Genomic DNA, 22676 nt, shown 5'->3' on the forward strand with positions numbered 1-22676 from the left:
TCTGAAAGCAAAGAATCTGGTTCAGATGGGCATCTCTACTCACAATTGTCCCACAGTAGATCTCCTCGTGCATGCATCTAGGCCCTTATGCAGCTGGCCCTCCTAAGTGCCAGAGGGTGGCCTAGAGCCAGAAGGACTTGCCCGTTGTTGAGGAATTGCTAATACTAATGTACCACTTTAGGACTTACATGGTTAATTCCTAGCTATCGCCAGCTATGCTGCCTATTTAATGTCAACATGTTCTGGGGAGTGCCTACTACACTTTGTCACAACCACAAATAGTTTCAAAACCAGCAATTTTCTTTAATTCAGTTGTAGATTACTCTTCATGGAATTTCATTATTTTGCACAGAGCAGAATGGATTGTCAAAGGAGCTTCCTGTCCTTTCATGACCATCTTGCAAAAGCTGATTTTCTCACAGAACTGTATTTTGACAACATGTGTTTCTCAGTGCTCACTTACCTGAGTTCTGTACATTTTAAGATCGTCTTGAGACTTGCACAGTGCTATATCTATTTTAGATTGTTTTTATTGGCAACTAATGTATACTACCATGCACCCACGTGAACAAAATTACAGAGCCCAGACAACTTTTGTACAGAGTTCCTTTGGCCACAGCTTCTCTGTGGGTTTCATTTGGCAGAAGTGATATCAAGCAGAAGTCTTTCCCTCAGCTTCTGATGTAAATTGAAATACACCTTATAAATAGAAAATACAGGCACTGAGAGCAATGCCTTTGGGCAAACAGCCACCTTTGGGCTATGGGAAAAATTCAGTTAGATGTGATTCATAAATATAATGAATAGGGTGCCATAAACTTGCTTTGCTCTTCACAAAGACGCATTCTCTGCCTTGAAGAATTAGAAGGGTAGAACCCAAAGAAATACAGAAAGAAAAACACGACGAAAGTAGGAGATTTAAGGGGGAGAAAGAAAACGTGGGACTTGAGTTGTCAGAGTGGAAAGTGTAATTTTGAAGAGCTTCAAACAATGTGTGGAATAAAACAACTAACTTTGTGTTATGCACTGAATCTCTGTGTATCTCACTAACTTCTGAGGAACTCCAGTTTAATTTTGCAAAATTCAAAGTGTATTATATTTTGAAAAGAAGTTAGTTTGTTCTTTAAGCTCTAGTCTAGTTGAAGGCTCCTATTGATTACATTTGGAACTGGATCAAGCTTGTACTGACTGTTCTCCTGGCAGACTCTCATTTGTAAATACCTTTCATCTCATCCAGCAGTGATAATGAGGTGCTTAGATGATGTGGCGGCAATTATTTAGCTGCTGTGTTGGGTTTTCTACTTCACATTAGCCAAGTACCCTAAAATCAGACCATACAAAGGAGTATTTGCATTTTCATTATATCTTATGATTTCATTGGAAGAAATTATTACAGCTGTACTGTAGTTTAAGTAATTCTTTCTTTCTTCATTCAGGCTGACAAATTTAGAAGCAAAGGGCCCTATTCCACCTTATTTAGCAAGTTTAAACGTATTGCAAATAACTCTGTTATCTGATAGCGCACCCCCCAAAGGAAAATCCCTTGAAAATTCCATTTTCCTGAGCATGCTGCCTACTAACCAAAGACAAAGCAGAAAAAAAAGGGGCTGCATAGGCCCTGGTTGCTCTCTGAGTGGATTTTCACACTTTCTTAATACCATGTAAATACTGGAAAATAAAGTATGGATCTTGTCAAGATCAAGAACTTAGCATATATGGAACATTAGAAACAGCATTAATAGCAAATAGAGCTGAAGTATCTACTGCCAAGTCAGTGAGAGATCCCACGTCCTGCCTGGCAATCAGTCTAAATACATCTTTTTCTCCCACTTCATCTGACCTTTTCAGGCCAGCAATGCTGTGTGTTAGCTTAATATTTAAAAACTGGAACTTTACTGGTATTTGGCCTACTTTTTTCTATTTATTTTCTAAACAAACGATAGCTGCTCCCTTTCCAAACTAACCTTTTAAGCTTCGCCAGAAGTCTGTGAAGATCACAAGGTATATAAAATCACATGCTCAGGCAAACAAGAGCAGGTTGCTGCATTCCACCCTCCTGACAGCCCTGCAAGTAGACTTAAGGAGTATTCTACTAGGACACACTGCAGAAATCTCATCTTTCAGTGAAAAATGCCAGGATCATGGTAGTGTAGTCTATATGCAAAGCAAACCCGTGTAATTTCTCAGCCAAAGATCGGGGAGGGGAGAAGCCTTCCACCCTTCCTGATTGCTACTTCTATTTGATTGTCTAAAGGCAGCTAGGAAGTCAGATCCTTAGCCTGAGCACAGAGTTGATGCAAAGTAATTTTAGAAGAAAAAAATAGCGCTGTGTTTAAAAAACAGAAGTTTCCTTGGGAAATGTTAGTTTTTATTTATTATTTGTTCATTGAAAGAACGAAGTATTTTTTCAGTGTCTCTTTTTGTTCCCAAACGTGGAAAAAATGTGGCTAAACCCAAGAAAATCTTAGTTTGGGGCCAAAAATAATTTTCAGTTTTAAGATTTTTTTATCAGTTTTCTGAAAAAAACAATACTTCTCAAGGACCACTCCAACTTACAATCTGCAGTAGACTGCACATCCTCAACTATCATTTGGTTAACTTTATTATTTTCTCTTCCTTTTCCCCACAGCCCACCATATAGTCTCGTTTGAGCTCATGCCTCTTGCTCTCACTGTGTCCCAGTTACATACAAACACAGCAAGACACGTCCTCCTGCACTACACAGGATGCATTGTACCACTTCAGCACTTACCATTTAGTCATTCTTCTGACAACTCATATATACTTTGAATCAGAGAAATGGCAGTAATACACTCTAACAACTACTTAGCAGCTTTTCAGGCAAAAGGTAAGCATCCAGAACACCGTGGTGACCAGACCAGATCACACTGCTAGTCTTAAATTCTAGTAAAGTGTTTAATAAACAGTATTTCTGTAACTGAAAAGCAGTTACATTAGTAAGGCTCTTATTTATGTGCCTTTCTCTCTTCCCCTTTCATTTCTTTAGCCTCCAGTTAGTCACCTATATCATGATCTGTCTTTGTAATTCTGATGTTCATTTTTCTTCCTTCAAAAATATATATATTTTTTAACCCTTCAAAGAACAGATTTCTCTTTCCCTGGTGCCTATGCCTCTCCTTATAATCTTTTGATCCTGCCTGGCTTTGTCTCTCACACCTCTTCTCTCTCACACCAAACATTTTGAAACTTCATTTTAAGCCTTATTCTTGTTAAAAATTACTTGGAAAATTGGATTTTCCACTTAAATTTAAACTGAGAGCCAGCTAATGTGAATGTGAGATTCTTAAGGCAAGACAGGCAGACAAATTAAATACCATTCCTGATGGTTTTGTTAGATATGTACCATGTAATGTTGCCTGTTTTTAGCATAGTCAAATTAATATTGTTACAGGAATCTTCTGCACATCCATTTCACTTGTTTTGAACTGTGCAACCTGAACATTATGTTTTTCTATCCCAGCTCTTCCAATCCCCTCCCATCCCTAGAGAATATTTTGGATCAAATCAGGTGATAATATGTCTTTTTTAAGTACTACTTCCACAGTTTGATTTTATTACTTTATCACTCATAGGTTGTAGAAAGCACGAAAGTGATTTTTTTTTATTTCCATTTTGATTCCATGAGAAGGTAAAATACAGGCCAGTGCCCCCCAGTTATACTTTAGAAGTAAGTATGTTTTGGATACATTTCTTCAAAGTATCTGTGAGTACATACAGAAACATGCTAAAAGTATCGCATAACCATGGAGGAAAAATTCATAACTAAATAATGCTTTCAAAGGCATTTTTGAAGTTGGAACGGCATCAGGAATCTGCTTATTTACGTAGGGAGTTGTGGAGATTGCAGAATGTTGGTACTGCCAACAGATAGGATGATTAGTGCTAAAAACAATATCATCATTTAGATAAGCCTTCTCCTTCTGATAGTTGCTCTTGAACTCAACTTGAACTTAAATGTTCTCAGCCTGGGAACTATAGTTATAATTCCTAAAACAGCCCATTCACCCAAGGAAGCTAATATCAAAAGAAAAAGGGAAGAAACATTCAGATGTTCTGACCTGAGCTTCTTAATTAAATTGCTTCTGGCCACACTGTCTTTTAACAAATATTACTAAGTGTATGTACCTGTTTGGTTCAGCCTGCACAGGTGTAAGGAGAATAATACTTTACTCGTAAAACTGGTTCCTTATATCTAGTATTTTAAGTCCCTCATCTTTTATCTTAAGTCCCTTATATCTTCAGGTCCTTTGTTTCTTAAGTTAGTAAAGGAGCAGATATGCACTGACAAGCTGTGCTTCACTACTAGAAAAATCAGGCTATTGTATTTCAGACTAGGGTCAGAGATTACAAAATTTGTGCTCAGTGCATCTGTTTGCTGGCTGTGTCAGTGAAATTTTGTTCAGTGTATAACTAACTGCCTTTACTAATTCTCAGAGCTACCATGATAGTGCCACACAGGCAGATTAGATTCGCACCAGACTACATGTCCCAGTGTGGTACCTTTGCCAACAACTCCCGCATGGAAGTGCCTCCCTCACCATAAGGAGACACTGCGGTTCCTCACAAGGGAAATGATCCAAGGAGGACGCCCACCCCTTCAGGGAGATGGACGCATCAGTGATTGAATTAATGCTACTTAGAGGCACCGCAACAGCAATTCCGAAATAAGTGCTTTCAGAAAACTTCTACAGAAAAAGATCCCAATTTTGAGCAGGTCTGCTGGATATACACCTACTGAGTAATTAACATACATGTTTAGAAATGGCTTGATAGCTTATATATGACTTCAGGGCTCCTATGAAGATTTTACTACAAAAGGTGCATTAACTAATAAAACAATGAGTGTGTGGGAGTAATGCCAACTACATTTTAAACATGTTTGCTTTGTAGCAGTACTTGATTTTGGTACATATGCTGTCCGTTGTCTATACAGTTACCCAAGAGAGAATGACTTTACAGAAGGCACTGTGGGCTTGTAATTAGAAATAGAGCCACTGAGATTTTTCCCAGCAAAACAGCTTTTCACCACAGACAGCTTCTCAGGTTGGGGAAGGCATTTCTCAGTAAAGTTATGGGAAAAAAATAAAAGCCATACACCCAAATGGCTAAGAGCCAGTAAGAGTACTCACTTCAGAGGCAGAATATGAAGTTTGGAGTTCTTTGTCTGAAACAAGATGCATAAAGATTTGAACTGACCATACCTGAACGGAATATATTAACTACATACAGCATTTTATACTAGATTCACAAGCATGTTGACTTTGGGGTGATTGGCTAGTTGGAGGTCTGCCTTTCTAGTTTTTAGTGAACACCTTTGAGATTGGTGGTGTCCCAGTGCAGCACAGGAACAGATCATTTTATTTTGCTTCTTATCCATATCAGAAAATGTCTTCAAATAGAGAACAGCTTCTTGCCAAACACTACCTAGGAAACATGGAGTTTGTTCCTTGCTTTGCCACATACTTGATCGGTGTCCCTACAGCAAATCAGCTCGCTCAGCAAGTTATCAGGTCTTTGCTGCTTTGTTTGCTAACTGCAGTATGAGATCAGAAAGAGCCCTAGTTTCTGCGGTCTGTTTCTATTGCAAGTTGTTGGAGACAAACCATTTCTCCCTGTGCTTGAATATATGATAACATAAGTCAGAGAGGATTTGCAGCAGTTTCAAATACACAATATTTGAAATGCTGTCTTTTCTTTATAGATTAAAATTCCTCTTCATTTGGCTGCCTCTAGGTGCTTCTCATACTCAATCCCCAATCAAACTTGGTTTTGCAGTATTCTTAAATTCTGCCCCTTCTGTCTCTGTTACCTTCAAATTCTCCTTTCTGTATATGTTACAACCCAGTGCCAGCAAAACCCTTTTACACCCTGATACAATAATAGATACTGTATCTATTGTACACATGTAATAGAAAAAATAATGTCTCAAATCGGAAACTTCAAAAAGAATTGTAAAAATTACTGTAATCTAGGAAACTAGTTAAATATTTCCTGTCAGCTACTAATAATTTTTGTAATGATTCATTTCTCCCCATAAAATTAAAAATATATTTTCAGACTTTAAAATGGGCAATTACAGAAGATACAGGATCCATCTTTCTAACATAGTTTTCAGCTATTTCACTCTAGGTACCTGCAGTATGCCTGGTGGATACAAGAAGGAGACACTGGTTAACACAAAAACATATAAAAAGCCCTGAAATACCTACTACTGCTTCTTGACTAAAGTAGACACTGAATTTTATTTTAGATCTTAGAAGTAGGGCTCTAGTTCCCACAGAAGCTTGATATAGTTTTGCAGGTAAAATACTGGAGTTGTTTTTCACTAACTTTGGTGACAGCTACCTCCTGCCTGACAGGGGGTGATTCCATGGTCCGTTTAAGAATCACTCCCTTACACCTTCCACCAGTTAACAAAGAGCTATCCAGCCATCCATACCAACCTCCCTCCCGTAGCACCGGACCCAGTGCCCGGCTCCCGTATCACCCCACAGCCCCTCTCCTGCCACGCTCCCCCCTTCTCTGCAGCCTTCCAGAGCTCCCCTGCCCGCAGCGCTGCCCCCCAAAACCTCCTGCCTGCAGAGGCGCTCCCCTCCCAGCGCTGCTACGCGTCACCACCAAACAGCCCTCCGGCTGCAAAACCCTGCTGAGAAAGATATTTCATACCTGCTGTTCTCTCTCTCCTTGAGAAACTGGTATGCAGCTATCTAAGGCAGGTTTATTACCGGGGGCTCACAGTAGCGTTAGCTTCCTTTTTCAGGGGCATAAGCTACCCAGTAGCAAGCAGGACAGTCTCAGCGCTCTCTGAGCCATGTGCCCCACACTGTTCCTTATGCTGAAAAAATCATGGTTGGTTTCTCTGCAAAACAGTATTTCAAGAAATGCCAACATACAGAAAAGGCAAGATTTTTTAGGAACTTTTTTCTCTATGTTCTTCTCTCAGAATAAAAAAATGATTTTTTTTGCTTTAAAGTGTGCTCAGAAGCACACTTTTTGTGTAGACTTCCATTTGTGTTTTCTTTTGCATGGACACAGCAACTGCCAGTATAAGTGCTGTCAAAAGGTTCGCAAAGATTTAATGAGTGATTCTTCAACTTCCTAATTAAAAACCACAGTAAGCTTTCAGGCCTGTATCTCCCTAATATTACAGGTTGTAACAGTAATATTTTGTTCAGTCAAGCCTAGCTAAAGGAAAATGCTTATGAGGTTTCCAAGGAGAGAAATAAACAAAATGGAAATGAATAGGGAACTTGGAACTTTCAAGTGTATGTAATTAAGAAAAAAAAAAAATACATCCTTCAGATAATTCTGGAAACTATTAGGAGATATTCATAATTCATAACCAGTTGTTTGGTTTTCTTTCAAGCAAGGGGGCAGCTTTACATCAAACACTGACTAGCTTTTCCATTAACTTAAATAAACAAAACAGTATGCTTCAAGTTAAGAGAACATCTTTTTAATTTTTTTTTTTAATACTGGGTGAATTAGAGAATAAGAACAAGACATTTACTTTTCAAATAGGAAATCAGTTTGCATGCTATTTCTTCATGTTAAAAATACTTTGGAACACTCACAAAAACAATGTTAAGCTGAATTTATGGAAATGTTCCATATCAGTTTTGAAGATGATATGCCAGATGTCGGGGAGAACTCTTTCATCTGCAATAATGGAATAGTTTAATCCACCCTTGTTGTTTTTGAGTATAGTCCAAGTGTATTGGTCATCATGGGTGGGTGATCCTCGCTTGTGCTTTTTAGTTCATGCCTGCCTAAGTTGTTAGACCTCTAGCACAAAATCACAAGAAAGCAACAGCAGGAAATACTCAACTGAAAGTAAAAATAAGCTATTACAATGTAAATCAGAAAGTTTCGCATTATGACAACTCACATTCAGAAGCACTCTGAGACTGGCTGATACATTGCACCAAATTATTAGATTGTAACTTGAAGGTAAATATGGCCCAGTTTATGAGCCCATTAGAAATAAAAAAGCCAAAAATACAAGCTTTAAATGAATATAGGGATTAATCAAAAACATGGAATATTTGTCTTTTTGATAAGCAGGAAGGCTAATCATTAATATTTTGTTCTTTATTGGGAAAAACAGTATTCTTCCCTTTGAGAGGTTTTAAACACATAAACACATGGACATTACACCTGTGTTCTTATTTTAAGAACATGTATCTTGAAGTAGCATCAGATAGAAAATACTGTTAAATGTCTTTAGGAGATAGTTTTATGGCCTTGTATTGGACTAATGTTGTTGTATTAGCCATATTACTTTTAATTGTAACAGTAATTTTAATTACTGTGTTACTTGAACACTTTTTCATGAAGAGTTCATGTAATTCACCCTGGTTGTGAATCAGTGATCAAGTATATCTTCTTATCAGACACATTCTTACCTGCTTTGTTGAACCATGGCTTGTATTCATAGAAGACTGGAGAAGTGTAGACCACAATGTAGAAAAAGTAAGTTATTATTATGTAGCATTATGCTTTTTAACAACTTCTCTTAGCATTTCTAGCATGGACAGCTACTGTGCAGAAGGCATAGGAGCAGAACATATGTTTGGGCACTGATTCAGGTTAAGCATCCTTCTCTTGTCACCCTGAAGTGCTGTCCTGAACTTTAAAAGTATAAATATTGTCTTATGTTAGGAAACAGGATAGAAAAAAAGCATGTTCAGTTGGAGATGGCATATCTTAGTCTTGTTCTAAGTCAAATAAAAATAATATCAAAAGCACTTTACCTTTTCCGGTGTAATATACAAAGTGTATGGCATACTCTTTAAAGAAGGAAACTAGCATCACAGATGGAGGCAAAGTAGAGGAGAAAGGAAGTAATGCATCAGTTCAAAGCTTCATTCATTTTTTTCCCTTCAGCTGCCTGCCACTCCCAAACAAACATGTGGGAGATGTTCTACTGCTGAAAGCTATGGCTCACTCCTTTATTTAGCTATTCTATGTGATAAGTCAATTCAGTTTGGACATACCAAAGACAATACATAATTGTGACAAAGTACTGCAGTCCTGACTTGATTATTTCAGCTTGAATCTTTGTTAACTCTGTTGAGTAAATAAATAGAGGAAGGATACTTATCCTATACCTTCATGTTCATGAAGTCGTCGTAGTTGGGTAACTTTCCCAGATTCATGGTAGTTGCTAACACTTTCAGGCCACATACAGAACCCAAGAAGCTATGAAGTTGCACTACATTATTTAGCTTGCTTATACCTTTTCTACATTAATATTTTGCATTACTTCTGTTCCATTATGCGATCATATCCAGGAGTACTAAAAGACAAATCTACAAGGAGCTTGTTTTGCTGTGCTCACAAATTTGAGAGAGGAAATGTTTGGGCACACCAAAAAGAAACTTGCCATTTTTCCTTTAAATCATATTAATTTAAACATTCTACCTCACCTGTTTACTTAAATGTAGGTCTTGGCTCTTACATATGTTTTTCCTGTGCAAACAAGCATTTGTGCAGGTTATCCTCCCTTAACTGTGAAAACTTGTTACTAGGGCATTCAGTCCAATATACTTAACATGAAAGGCCCAAAGGAAAATTTAAAAAGGAAAGAGAAAAAACAGCAATAAAGGGAGTTCACTGGCTGTTACAGTGTTATACCATATTATGGACCCTACCTCATGACACTATCAGATAGTGACTGCAGTGTTACAGTGCAGGTCTGTAGTATTAACAGGTTCTGTCGCTGCAAAAAGCGAGAAACAACTCCAAGTACCAGTCATTTGGTACCTGCTGAGCTGATGTTATGTAACAGTTTTTCTGCTGGTATTTACCAGTGCAAAATTCAGGCTCCCAACACCAATGAGTTAAAAATTGTCTGGGCATCCAGCCCAGATGAATAACATCGCAAATGTTGAAGGAAGTAGCAAGGGAAATAGAAAAGCCTTTGACAGAAATTGTTGATAGCTTGCTAAGGCTGGGGAGGGAACCAGGGAATTTGGAAGGTTTCTAATGTTGTTCCTATGTGTAAGAAAGGATCAGGGAGGATCCAGGAAACGACATAGCAGTGAGATTGGCTTCAGTTGCAAGAACAATATAAGAAACATAAATAAGGGACAGAATATTTAATTTGGTGAAATAAAGTAAGGGCATGCTAAAGGAAGAACTGTAATTGTCTAATTTCTTTCTTCAGATATTTTTACTCTGAATTGGTCATTTCTGAGAAATACTAATACAAAATCTTATCTTGTAAATGGACAGAGGAGAGTTAATGAACAGTTATGGACAGAAAGTGGAAGGTATTACAGAATCGTGAAGTTAAGTAAATTGTGCATGATACCTGCAATACTCTCCGCATCATTGTATGTCAAATATCCATCTCGCATGGTGCTGCTGCTTTCATGGGAGGCACTGTTTTCAGTTCAGATGCGTCTATTAGAAAAATAGGCTGGGTCAAATTATGGTCTCACTTACACTGAGGTAAGTCCAGAAAAATTTAAACCAATTAACTGAAACATTTATCATTTATATTTAATACAATTCCAGAATGGCTTCACTGGAGTCAATGACAAGTGCAACACTGGTGTTAGTGGAATTTTTCTGGATTTATATTTGTATAAACCATTCAGAACCTGGTCTGTTGTCACTGTGCAGCAGTGGCAGAAGAAAGAATTTGAATCCCGTCAAGTCATTTTGAGAACTCCCTTTTTGATCTGGTGGAATGTTCTGTTTATGGGGTTGCTACACAGGCCAGAATATGGAAAAAGACCCACACACATATTTCCTGATAGGTTTGAATAGATGAATGTGTATACAAACAGAGCATAAAGATGGTGTAGTAAATTGCAATATGTTGAGAGACAGTGAGCGACAAGAAGCCTAGCACGTCAGTCCCAAGAGTAAGATATACTTGAATTAGTTAAGAATACAGTTCTCTAGCTCTGAGCTCAATATACAGGTATAAGCTAGAAGAGAGAAGATTTTCAAGTGGCTTAAAGAACATGGAGGATAGATGTGGATTGAAACTCTCTACAAAAGTTTGAAGCACTGGTGAAATGCATCTTGTGAATTTATGAGTACTTCTTATAATGATATGAAGAAAATTACAGCGATTAAACTGTTGCGTAAGTGAGCAAGCAGCATGAGTCAGGGGGTTTGGGAAAAATGAGTCACAGTATGAAGGGAACAGAGCCAGGTTTGTAGCTCAGAAAGAGAGAGACTAGGAAAGAATTTTGTGGATGTAGATAAGAGCCTGACAGAATGGATTGCAGTAGAGAACTAGAAAAACTAACCAGCTCTAAAACAAGGAACCAGACACTAGATTTAGAGAAAGCTATTGCTAAAAGCAGGTCAAGCAAAATTTTTGTACACAACTAGTGGTTGAAATACAGAGAAGGCTGCCAAAGTCAGCAATGGAAGGACATAATTGTGCAAATCACTTCAAGAGGGAGTGTGGGTACATTTTTGGAAAATGAGGGAATCACTGGGTATAGCTATTAGTGAGGCTTGTGGAATTAAAACTATGAAATGTAAGTTGATTTATATTTTGAAGGAATGCAAGGCAAGCTCTGCCACCCTCAATGGTTCTCACATTATTTCTGTAGCACCCTGCAAACTTCAAATGGTAGCCTATGCAAATCAGAACATTTTCTTAACCTACAGATAGTAATCAATAAGAAAACCTTCTAAAGGGAATGTTTTAAAAGAACCCAGGAGATTATTGCAAAATGCAGTATTTATATTAGGATGAGTCATTGGGGTCTGATGGCCATACTTATGTAGCACAGTTGAAGACTTCCATAAACACTTCTGAAAGAGCAGCGTGGCTTACATGTAATTTAATTGAGACACCAGTGTCCTTAATTGTAATGTTTCTCCCCCCATTCTCTATTGACATCAATCAAAGGATTTTATATAGCACTAATAATTGTAAATTCTGGGTTCAATAGGATTCTACAGAGATAGAGAACAATACTACCCAACCCATTCTGGGAATGGTAAGGTTTGAGCACAAGCCTGTGGGAAAAACAGAATATGAAATTCATATAATTAAAGACTGTGTCATAATGCTTGTGTTTAATGGGTCTAAATTAAGACTGTTCAGAGAAACTGAGTTCTGCAGTTTCCAGTCCTCTGAGTACTTGACTTTGCAACTGTAACCTTCTTTAAAGGTAGTTTTTTGGATATAATACCTATAAACAGCATCTAAAGTACTCAATCTCAATACAAATGTTAAAAAAAATTGTTAAATATTTATAACTACAAATAAATCCCATAATAACAGTTTGCTCTCAAGCAGCCTATTAAAAAACTACATAATTATCTGAGTTTAATTATTACAGAGATCAAGACACTGAAGATAACCCAGCTCAGTTTTCAAATAAGATCTGCAAAAGGATTGTTAGAGAGACCCAAGTCATTTCAAAGGCAGTCCAAGAGTGTCTGGGAATAAAATGGCTCCAGCCACAATTGAAAGTGTATTGACTCCACTGGGATCAGGCTAGGTAGCCTGGCTTAATGGAGATATGAAGAGATGTTTTCGAACTTGAATTAACACACAAGAGAATTAATTAAAACACTATCACAAAACAGACATTTACACAGAAACACGTATTAGAACCCAGAGGCACATAACACCATCTCTGTTTCTTGTGATGGCTTCCAGAAAAGACCCATAGATTTTTATACTTGAAGACCAACAACCAGCAAACTCAGGTGGAGAGGCCCTGTTGTGGGCTTGCTCTGGGACTGTTTGTCAGGGAGCAATGGAGGGCTCAGCTTTTCAGCCTTGCCCTTTGCTGCTGTGGGCTCAGCTATTGATCAGCCTTTTACATCTGTAATTTTTCATTATTCTGTAAGCAAATGATAGGATGTCGGGGTAATTCTTATCTATTATTTGTTTATCTGAGCAATATCTTAGATTAGACTCAAAGAGATGCAGTGAGTTTAAGAATTAATAAATGCTTTGTAGGCTGCACGTATCTATCACAAACACCATACCATTTGTTTAACAATTTAATACAAATCTACAGCTCTTGTTTATCTGCAGTGAACAGCATGACCTTTTAAAAAGTTAACTGAGATTAGAAAATACAAAGATATAAAGAAAGGGTAATGTTAAAAGTGGAGATAATGTTATTTATGGGTTACCAGTATGATTTGAAATAGCCTACCTGGGTGAGCAAACGTGTGTATAAAACGTGTAGAAAATAAACTTAAACAATGAAGTTACTAAGGAATGAGTTGAGGGTATTTTCAGGTACAGCTTGCATGACATTTGTTTGAGATAGAAGCTTCAGCTATGGCATCAACTGCTGAAACATGGAAACAAACTCTATCATGATGACACTAAATTTGGAAAAGAGGATACAGAGGGAAGAGAGATGCTCAAGAATGAGCTTGTAAAAGCTAATTATTTTCTTTCTAGATCTGTTTCTTATACTGCACTCATCACTGTGGTATCTTGAGTGCTTTCCAGTAGTGCACTAAGCAACATGACAAACATCTGTCACGTGTTTGTTCTCTCACCCTCTCCCCAGAGAGACAAGTGTGTACAGTGGAGTGTCTTGTTTTAATTTCTTTAATTGTTATAAATACACACGCACGTACACACATTATTAAGCATTCATGCTAGAGAGGAAAGGTTAAATATATCTATCTTGCTCTTAGAATTAAAGTTGGTGAGCTCTGTGATGTTCCTGTAGGAGTTTCTACCACAGCCTTGCCCCAGCTTGCGAAGTCTTTGCAGATGCCAGATCAATTGATCATGGGTGTCTGCATTAGGTAGAAACCAAAAGTATGGATTCCCAATACCCTCATTACTGTTCACATTTAATTCCAGGGTTTTTGTTGAGAAAGATCAAATTGAATTAGGTGGTAGGATTTAAGAAAAAGTATGTTTTACACACACACTTCGTGTAACTGCTGTCTCATCCCAGTATTTTTTGCTTTTGACAAAGTAAAATCAGGAGTGGATATAGCTTGCAGATCAGTCACAAAATCAGAGGGCAATGTGCAAGTCATGATCCACAAACTAGGAATCCAATATATTGAAAAAGCCTGATTTAAACTGGAAAAAACAAGTTCTTAGAATAATGGAATGAAGACCTCAGAAGTGCTGATTTTTTATACAGTGGGGACATAACTGAAAAAAACAATCTGAAAGCTTCAGACTAATCACAGTTCAGACAGACTCTAAACAACCAAAGTTAGTCGGTCTGTTGATCCAAGATCCATGAGCAAACACGTAAGTGGGAGTTCCAGATCAGTATTGGCAATGCCAGTTTAATGTTATGCTATTTCGTATGGGGAAGAAAGCCCATGTGTGTAAAAGTCCACATAACATTTCCTTTGCTACACCAGAGAAAAACAGAGTAGATGTGCCTCATCCCAAGTCAGACCTCAAGCATCCCTGTTGCTTCTTTCCTACAAATTCCGTTCCTCTGTTGCCTCAATAACTTTCAGGACAATTAGAAAAAGGAATATTGCCCTAATGGAAGACGATTCAGGTCACATTTGTCAGTACCAAAAAGCTTAATACTTCTTTTTGGGCCTCAGTCACTGAGAGCAGAGTTCCGTGCAGCAAGATCACATTGCAAAATCTGCCAGTGCTTCCTTCCTTACTTCACAAGGGCTGGGCTGCTGCTGGTATCACACCAATAGAATTCACATTTGGCACTGCTTTCAGCGCTGAAATCTTCCACTCACTTCCTCACCCTTATATCAGTCACAACAGCAGACAGATCTATAATTATTGCAATACTAGAGATCTCAGAACTGAATGTTCCAGCACAGAAACCTTTCTAGCATAGCTGCCTGTTGTCCTCCTCCCACAGTATTTTCCTTGAAGCATTGAAGAAACATGGCCTTCAGACCATTGGCCTTCCTCTAACGTTACTGATTTCTGTGCACAGATGTGAGCAGAAGTGCTCCAAGTAGGGCAGCTACTCCTCGTTCCCGGTCAACATTAGAGGCTCCTCTGCTAATCACCTTCACTTTCCACCTTGGGCACTACATCATCTTTCATCGAAGATATAGTAAAGCCACAAAAAAAGAGCTGGGGTTCTCAAAGGACTCCCATCAATACTTCTTTTCTTGTATATTTTTCCCTAGCTTGCCTAGGGACTCTATTTCAACCAAAGCCATCCAGGAAAAACAGCCAAAATAGCAAAAGGTTCCGTGACACTGCAGAATAGCAACACTAATGGAGAAAGATCTCAGATCCACAGAGAATATGCCACATGCTGATATGTATTCTTATGACATCTGAAGGACACATAGGACATACACAGTCACAGCTAAGAACCAACCGAATTCAGGATACTAAAACTGAGTAAGAAGCTTAGCTTTAGAAGAGCTCTAAATGATTCCTTGAAACAAGCCTCAAAAGATTTTATGAACATGGGTCTTTGGGGTCATTATGTCAAATCCTGCAAGAGTTTCCAAGTGAAAAGGAGGCTAGCAATCAAACAGTACTTTGGAATATTTTTTTTTTTTCTTTCAAACTTACCATCAGGAAAATAAAAGACCCTGAGTTCATAAGCCGCTCTAGTTTACTTGATTTTAGCTCAAGTAGCTTATTATTCCATAGAGAAACAAGCTAAATGAAATTCAAGTTATGGATGCAAGTGACTACGTAAGGCTTTAATACTGTTTGATTAATCTGCCTTAAAAGCTAACTCATGTTAAGTTTCCTCAAATCTGAAGTTCCTGTAGACCAAATATGCTTTCTTTGTTGCAGTTCACTGCAACAATATGTATACTTTAAAAGGATTTATAACTGTATGAATATTATGGCAATTTCATCTACAACTTTTGTAGGGACTGGAAATACATGCAAAGCCCAGGGAAGTCCCTGCAAAGACTTGCATTGAATCCACAGTGCTTTAGCTGTAGCATTTAACGATGTGTCTGGTTGGAGTGAGGCAGCCAGATCTAGTCCCTGAAAATCTTTACACCTGAGAATGTGCTTTTCAGCTGTCAGTATAGAATAATGCAGTCAGCAAGTTCTGCATCAACACAGCAGCTTTAGGACTGATACTATGCAGAAATGCAAAGAGAAGGTTAACATAAAAGGACTTTATTTTTCCTGTCAGATAAAGAGGAAATATATGTAAAATATTTGGACATTTGGGGAAAGAGTAAACACTGAGAATTAATTCAAACTGTTGATGGTTTATTTTTTATTGAATCTTGTGGTCAAAATTGTTTTCATTCGCTATGTGAAAGAATCCATCATTTTTTCCAAAGCACCACCCAGAATCTGCCACTGGTGATGTTCTAACGTCCCAAGTGCCTATACAAATAGAGAGGTCAGCTGAGATTTGTAAGCTGGAGATCATAAGTTTTAAGGAATTTGTTTATTCAGCCTAGAGTCTCCGAATTGTGTAGAACGCCAAAATTACAAAGTCCTTTCACTGTACTGTGTCATGTTACAATAAAAAGCTCTCTAACATTTTGGATGTTCAGATGAAAAAGAGAATTGTAATTCCATTGTAAGCAACCTATTTGTCAGCACATACAGTTTAATTATAATTAAGTACCTCCAGGAGTTACAAGGAATAGGCAAAATCAAAATGTCATTTTTATACTTGTATAAACCTGCATTTAGTATGAATGAAAAGCTGCCTGAATTGCACAGAGAAGTGTGGATCTAGTCTTTGCATTTTTAACTATACCACTGAAATACAAACATATGTAAACTGTTTCCAAAGGCTTTAACGGATTCACTCAATCAAGGAAATTTTCATGGGAATGACCAGAGACAGATATATCTCTGACAAAAAGGCCACCACATACTATGTTTAAGGTCCCTGCCCAAAGTATGGGGCATGGGAACCTTGCAAAGAAGATCACCAGAATCATTTTAACATGAGTAAAAGAACATATTTCTAACTTGTCTCATTCTTGGAAAAGGTTGAACTGCTTTTGTTGAAATTTTCCAGAATAATTCAGCATGCAACAACCAACCAGCATGGAAAAAAAAATCAAATGATTAAAATGTGATAAAGTTGCAAGAAGTTTTTAAAAAGTTTCATAGAGAGAAGTACAACAGAATTATGATCTCTAACGAATATTTGTATCTGCTTGTTTAAAATATCTGAAAATATTTTCAGATGCCACACATCAGAATTAAAAGCCATTAGAAATGTGACAACCTTGCATGTCCTGTAAATGGAATAAACATTGTAATTACATCTTTGGAGTACATTTGAACTTTGCTGCTTCATTTATACGTAGCCTGAAGATGGGTAAAACATATTGCAACAGTTTAAGTATTTTAACTAAACTTCATGACTAATGTTGCGTTTGCTGTTTTTACAAAGATATAGATGAATGTGCAACAGGAACCCATAATTGTAGAGCTGACCAAGTATGTGTCAATTTAAGAGGGTCCTTCAGCTGCCAGTGTCCTCCAGGTTATCAGAAGCGAGGGGACCAATGTGTGGGTAAGTCTTGCTCTAGCCTAAATCATTTTCTTTATCTAAATTTTATACCAACTGTAAAGTGCTTATGTATTATGCTGTAATATATTATAGTATAAATCACTATATAATTTTGAAAGGCAATGGAGTAATCACTTTATCACAATAATTAATCACTAAAACATGGAACTAGAAACCATTTTTAGTCAACACTTGGAGTTAAGCTTCGCAAGATTAATTTTCTTAATAGCTAGCGTTGTATTATTTGTATTGGGGTATTGCCTAATGTTCCAGATATAATCATGAGTTTAAATATAGGTGCAAACTAAAGCATGTCTTTCCACTGACCTCAGTGAGACTTGAATCCAGATCTGCTGGACAAAGCAGTACCTACACACAGACCTAATCACTGCTCTGCAGAGCCCCCTTGCACAGTCTGTTTCAGTACCCAGTTTATGAACAAAAATGAAAGAAATGGCAACTCTGAGTGTAGGTGTAAGATGTTCATGAATTATAAACAACTGTGCTTAATTCTTTACACCAACATAAACTATCAGCACCCTTACGACCTATACAAGCATGGCATTAAATTAGATCCATGAGAATCTTTGCTATTCCACCCTCATTTGGGTGTTACACAAAAGTGCCATTATTCTGTTCATTCAGTCCTCCTTTAGCTTTTATTTAACAACTCTTTAATCATCATTTCAATGGATGAGTTGCTTTTATAGGCACTCCAGCCTTGAGCCTTACATTTGGCAGAGATAATGAAAACAACTATGAAGTAGTAGAATCAAATGTATACATCGTGAGGTGACATTCAAGTGTGCCTCTCTCTGTAAGGCACAGGACTGGTTTTATGTGGTCTAAGAGAAAAGCATTTTTTTTGCCCTCAGCAGAACAGGAACAACAGAACTTCAAGGTTTTCCTCTTTTGCTTCAAGTTAGGGATCCTGCATTTGAAGGCCTTAGAAGATGTTTTTTTTTTGTCTCTTCATAAAGCCTTGCCAAGGCTACAGGTAGTCACTGCCTAACAAGAGGAAGGAAACTGGGGCAATTTCAATACATATTTAGAATAACATAAATTTCTGGGCATGTCTGAACCTCTTCTTTAGGGTTTTGAGCTAAGAGCTATAGAAATCAACAGAAGAATTCTTATCTCTTTCCCGAGAGCTGTGGATCAGGCCATGAACTGACAAATGGGTGTAAACACGGATGTCTCTGATATTTCTCAGTACTCTGTGCAGGAGTAGGATGAGTAGTTTGGAATGTAGGTATAGGAATAGCTTTGACAGGTTGTTGATATTAAAAAAAAAAACTGAATTTTGTGTATTACTGCTGTGCAGTAACACTTTTAAGGTCAAGACTCATGGTACTACCTGAAAGTCTTGTAGGACATACGTTACTGCACTGAAAATAAAAGCGGCAGTAGAATACACCCTGATATCTACATGTGATTGTCCTTGTGCATCTAAATCTATACATGAAGGTGTCTGGGAAGGGATTTTTCCCTTCTCCTATTTAGGTCAAAAACAAGAATAACACCTGTGTTACATATTACACACTGACCTAAACAGTAAATGTATCACTACACTTAGTACTGTCGGCATTTCAGAATAAAGGCTGTCTTTGGGGATTTTATAACAACTTAGCCAGAAAATGTTCTTGGGGCCAGATCTTGATAGAGGTTCTTCATATGGGAGGAAGTGTTTCTCTCAAATTTGAACAAAATTTTTCCAGACTTTCTTGGCTTGAAGACAGGGAGAAAAGGACTTATTTCTAACCATTGATTGATATTTATCTAAAAAATTCACTAATTTTTCATTTTTTGAGATTTTGTAAAAATTTGCATGTTTGCATATCACAAAATTACTCTTTTCTGAAAAATGGGACTGCAAATAAAAGGAATCGTTTTCCAACATTACTTCCAACAGAAGATTTGGCTGTATTGATTTGATTGTGCTTAGCCCTTACATCTGCATGGAATCGTATGCACAAAAGTTTTAGGCTAATCCCTCAGGGAACGCTCCCATTCAATTAGAGTCTGATCTTGGAAGCACTTATGTGCATAAATGTAGTTCCTGAAAATCAAAGCATTGCTCATATGCCTGTATTGTATAATCAGATCTTTAAACAGCAGTTTGTAAGAATTTGGTCCTGTAAAAATCAAGGATGGAAAAGATCTGCCTGGCCTCCTAATTTATTCCATTTCTAGTTCAGAATTTCTCTCTGCAGCAAGAGTTAGTGACAACAATTGCTACTGTCAGATAGCCGGGAATTTTCCAGTCTAACCTTTTCATTCAGAACCATCCAAAACACACCCTTTTTAAGCTTAGTCTCGAACAGTGCCTGCAACATTGACAAAGAAAGGGTTAACCTCTAAAGATTATTTTTTCACTTGATATTAAAACAAACACTTTCCTCATTATAAAAAAATAAAAAATCTTGGCCTCTTTTTAAACACATCTATGGTGGAAACAGCTGGAGGTAGGAAACTCAAGATCTGGCATGAATATGGGAAGTGCCTTTCTTTGTTCCAGTGAAAACTGGTCTTATTTGTCTGAGTGTTGAGCCTTTGAAATATCACATTGTGTACATGTACAGAACATGGCATGGATTTCTTTACCGAGCTCATGCAGGCCACAACTAACAACGTCTGCTGCGTATGCATGCACGATCAACATTGTGACATAGTAAAAAGAGTTTTCCAGGTACATAAAAACACAGACAGTATCTTCTGCAGAATGCAAGGAAAACTTCTGAAATGAAAAGAGGTAAAGAATGGGCTGTTGCACATTTGTATGGTTTGCAGGTGAAAACCCTGCTCCAGTGCACTTTAGGAATGCTGAAAATTGGAAAGGCAGCCTGCTCCGCCTCAAAACAGGCTAATCTGCAGGGAGAGTCTGTGGAAAGTTAGTACTGCTTGAGATAGCACCAACTTCCAGCTGGTCTGACTGCTGTCCTCAGAACCAGAGAGCACAGCCAGAAGGTGCTGGGACTGTTGTGCTGCTCTGTCTAGGAAGGTAAGTCAGAGGAAAGAGCAGTGAAGGTGTGAGGGCAGTCTTCTGGGGTAGGCAGCCAGTTTCTGTAGGATCACCATGGGACCAGAGCTGCCCATTTCCTTTTCAGACCTGCTTATTACATATCCTTGCTGTTCCCCTGCACTCACAACAGAGAAAATTCAGACTCTATTTCTAACTGAGCTCAAAACATTTAGCATATGCTAAATGCACTGTGTGTGCACTTTTGGAAAAAGGAAGAACTATGAGCTACATTCACTGTGTTGGTCTGCATTATGTCTGACCATGAAGACTCTTGCTTGAAAAACAGAATGAGGCATTCTGGGTTTTGCTTACACAGAATATACAAACGTAAGCAGTACTGTGGAACTAAATAAAAAATAAGGTTGGAATGTGTATTGAACTCAGAGGCTAGAAGACAATCAGCATAAAACCAACTTTAACAAAAATTACTTAAAGAAAAGAAAGGCTACAACAGTGTTCCCATTAGCAGAATTTATCTCACATAAGCTGCTTTTTCCCCATTTAATCAATCTTAATTAACTTTACAGTTTCTTTAGATGCCAGACAGCAGCAATGAACTTCCATGATTCCATTTGAACTAATTTTTCCTTTTTAATAACTCAGACATAGATGAATGCACCCTGCCTCCGTATTGCCACCATCGATGCGTGAACACTCCCGGTTCCTATTATTGCCAATGCAATGCCGGTTTCCAGTTAGCATCCAACAACCACACCTGTGTAGGTAAGAACTTCTCTGCATGCACTTACACATCAGCTCACTTGGCATAGAGACAGATACTGACACATGACTAGATTGCCATCGTTCTAAATTAAGTGCCTTCATCCCAAATTACTACAGCAAATAAATACCAGCAAGTAAAGCTCACCAGCTGCTGTATTTTGAGGCTCCACTAGAAGTGATCTGAGAAATGCAAGAGGATTAGATCTAAGACTGGAGACTCGTATTGAAAACCTGTTCTCAGTTGGCATAGCAGGTTTCTGAGAAACATTTAGTTTGGTAACTGGAATACTGGAGGTTTATGTTCATCATTTAATCTTGGACTTGATTTTTCTTTCAGTTATGGTGGATTGCTTTCAAGTCACATTGGCTTTCGTGATATTATTCCCAGTTCATACAAAATAAAGGCCTTAGAAGTAGAAACTAGGGGAAGCCAATGCCATTCCTCTACAGTTAAGGGCAATTATTGTTAGCACATGATAAATGTAGTGATGAAAGAAAACATCTATGCATTCCAGTGTGAATCACTGGGAAATAATGTTAAAAATGAAAATGAGGGTCACTATGGAAGACTCAAATTCATGCCTTTAAAAGTAAACCACTGACAGAAGCGTGGTAAAGCTATAAGACTGCTGCTAAGTTTGAGAACATAAGATCTGTACTAGAAGGATTAGAGCTAGAAAAATAATAAAAAGGAGACTATGTCTGCTGAAGTTCAAGGTACTGAAAAAAATCATATTAAATATAGATATTTGGTAGAAAGATGCTATTTCTTAAGCAAAGTTGCTAAGATAATTTTCCAGGATTCAAAAGGGCATTTATTTTAACATATTGCAGAAAATTCTCAGTAGTACTACTGAGTAGTAAGTAGTGCTTACTCAGTACTTTAACAATGGTTAAAACATTCATAAAGAACGGAACGTGCATTTCCATTTCATGTCCTACTCTTTTTGGAATAAAACTAAGTAGGAAGTCAGGAAATCAATTTTCTCTGACTATGGCAAGCAAGACACAAGAATAGCCATATTGAGTCTGAACAAAGTTTTACTTAGCCCAGTATCCTTTTTCCAAAATTCCTAGTAGAAGGCATTCGGGAAGAGTGTAAGAAACAAGATAAGTAGCCTAATGGTTAACCCATTAGGGTAGGCCAAATCCTCCTCTATTCTGAGTACTGAATAATTAAGGGGAAGGCAGGTTTTCATTTCCTGAGAAACTTTCATTCTCATGCAACATGCTCTCTTGGAGCTGAAATTCCAGCTGCTTGGAAGCCAACAGAAGTTTGACCTGTTGAATTTAACAGAACTGGGATCTCATCTAGGAATAGGAGAAGGGGAATGGCCATGAAAATCAAGAGATTTGTGATGGAGATGGCCAAGAGTCACTGAGCTTCTGTATGACTATAATCACTATTATATACCACCATTACTTCCAAGCACTGCCACATCTTGTCAAGGATACTGGTACACTGCATGGTTCTGAAGTGACACCAAGGA

At 37.8% G+C, this 22676-nt stretch overlaps 1 protein-coding gene across 3 annotated transcripts in view; it reads left to right on the forward strand.

Annotated features, from left to right (window-relative positions):
- EFEMP1 (EGF containing fibulin extracellular matrix protein 1) overlaps positions 1–22676 on the forward strand; it is a 54639-nt gene that overhangs the window by 23467 nt on the left and 8496 nt on the right. For all 3 annotated transcript variants that reach the window (XM_064509733.1, XM_064509731.1, XM_064509732.1), the window contains exons 6-7: positions 17322–17444; positions 21067–21186. In XM_064509733.1, the coding sequence (XP_064365803.1) occupies positions 17322–17444; positions 21067–21186 (243 nt within the window). The remainder of the gene's footprint in view (positions 1–17321; positions 17445–21066; positions 21187–22676) is intronic.

This window comes from Dromaius novaehollandiae, chromosome 3 (genome assembly GCF_036370855.1).
Source record: "Dromaius novaehollandiae isolate bDroNov1 chromosome 3, bDroNov1.hap1, whole genome shotgun sequence".
Classification (NCBI taxonomy): Eukaryota; Metazoa; Chordata; class Aves; order Casuariiformes; family Dromaiidae; genus Dromaius; species Dromaius novaehollandiae.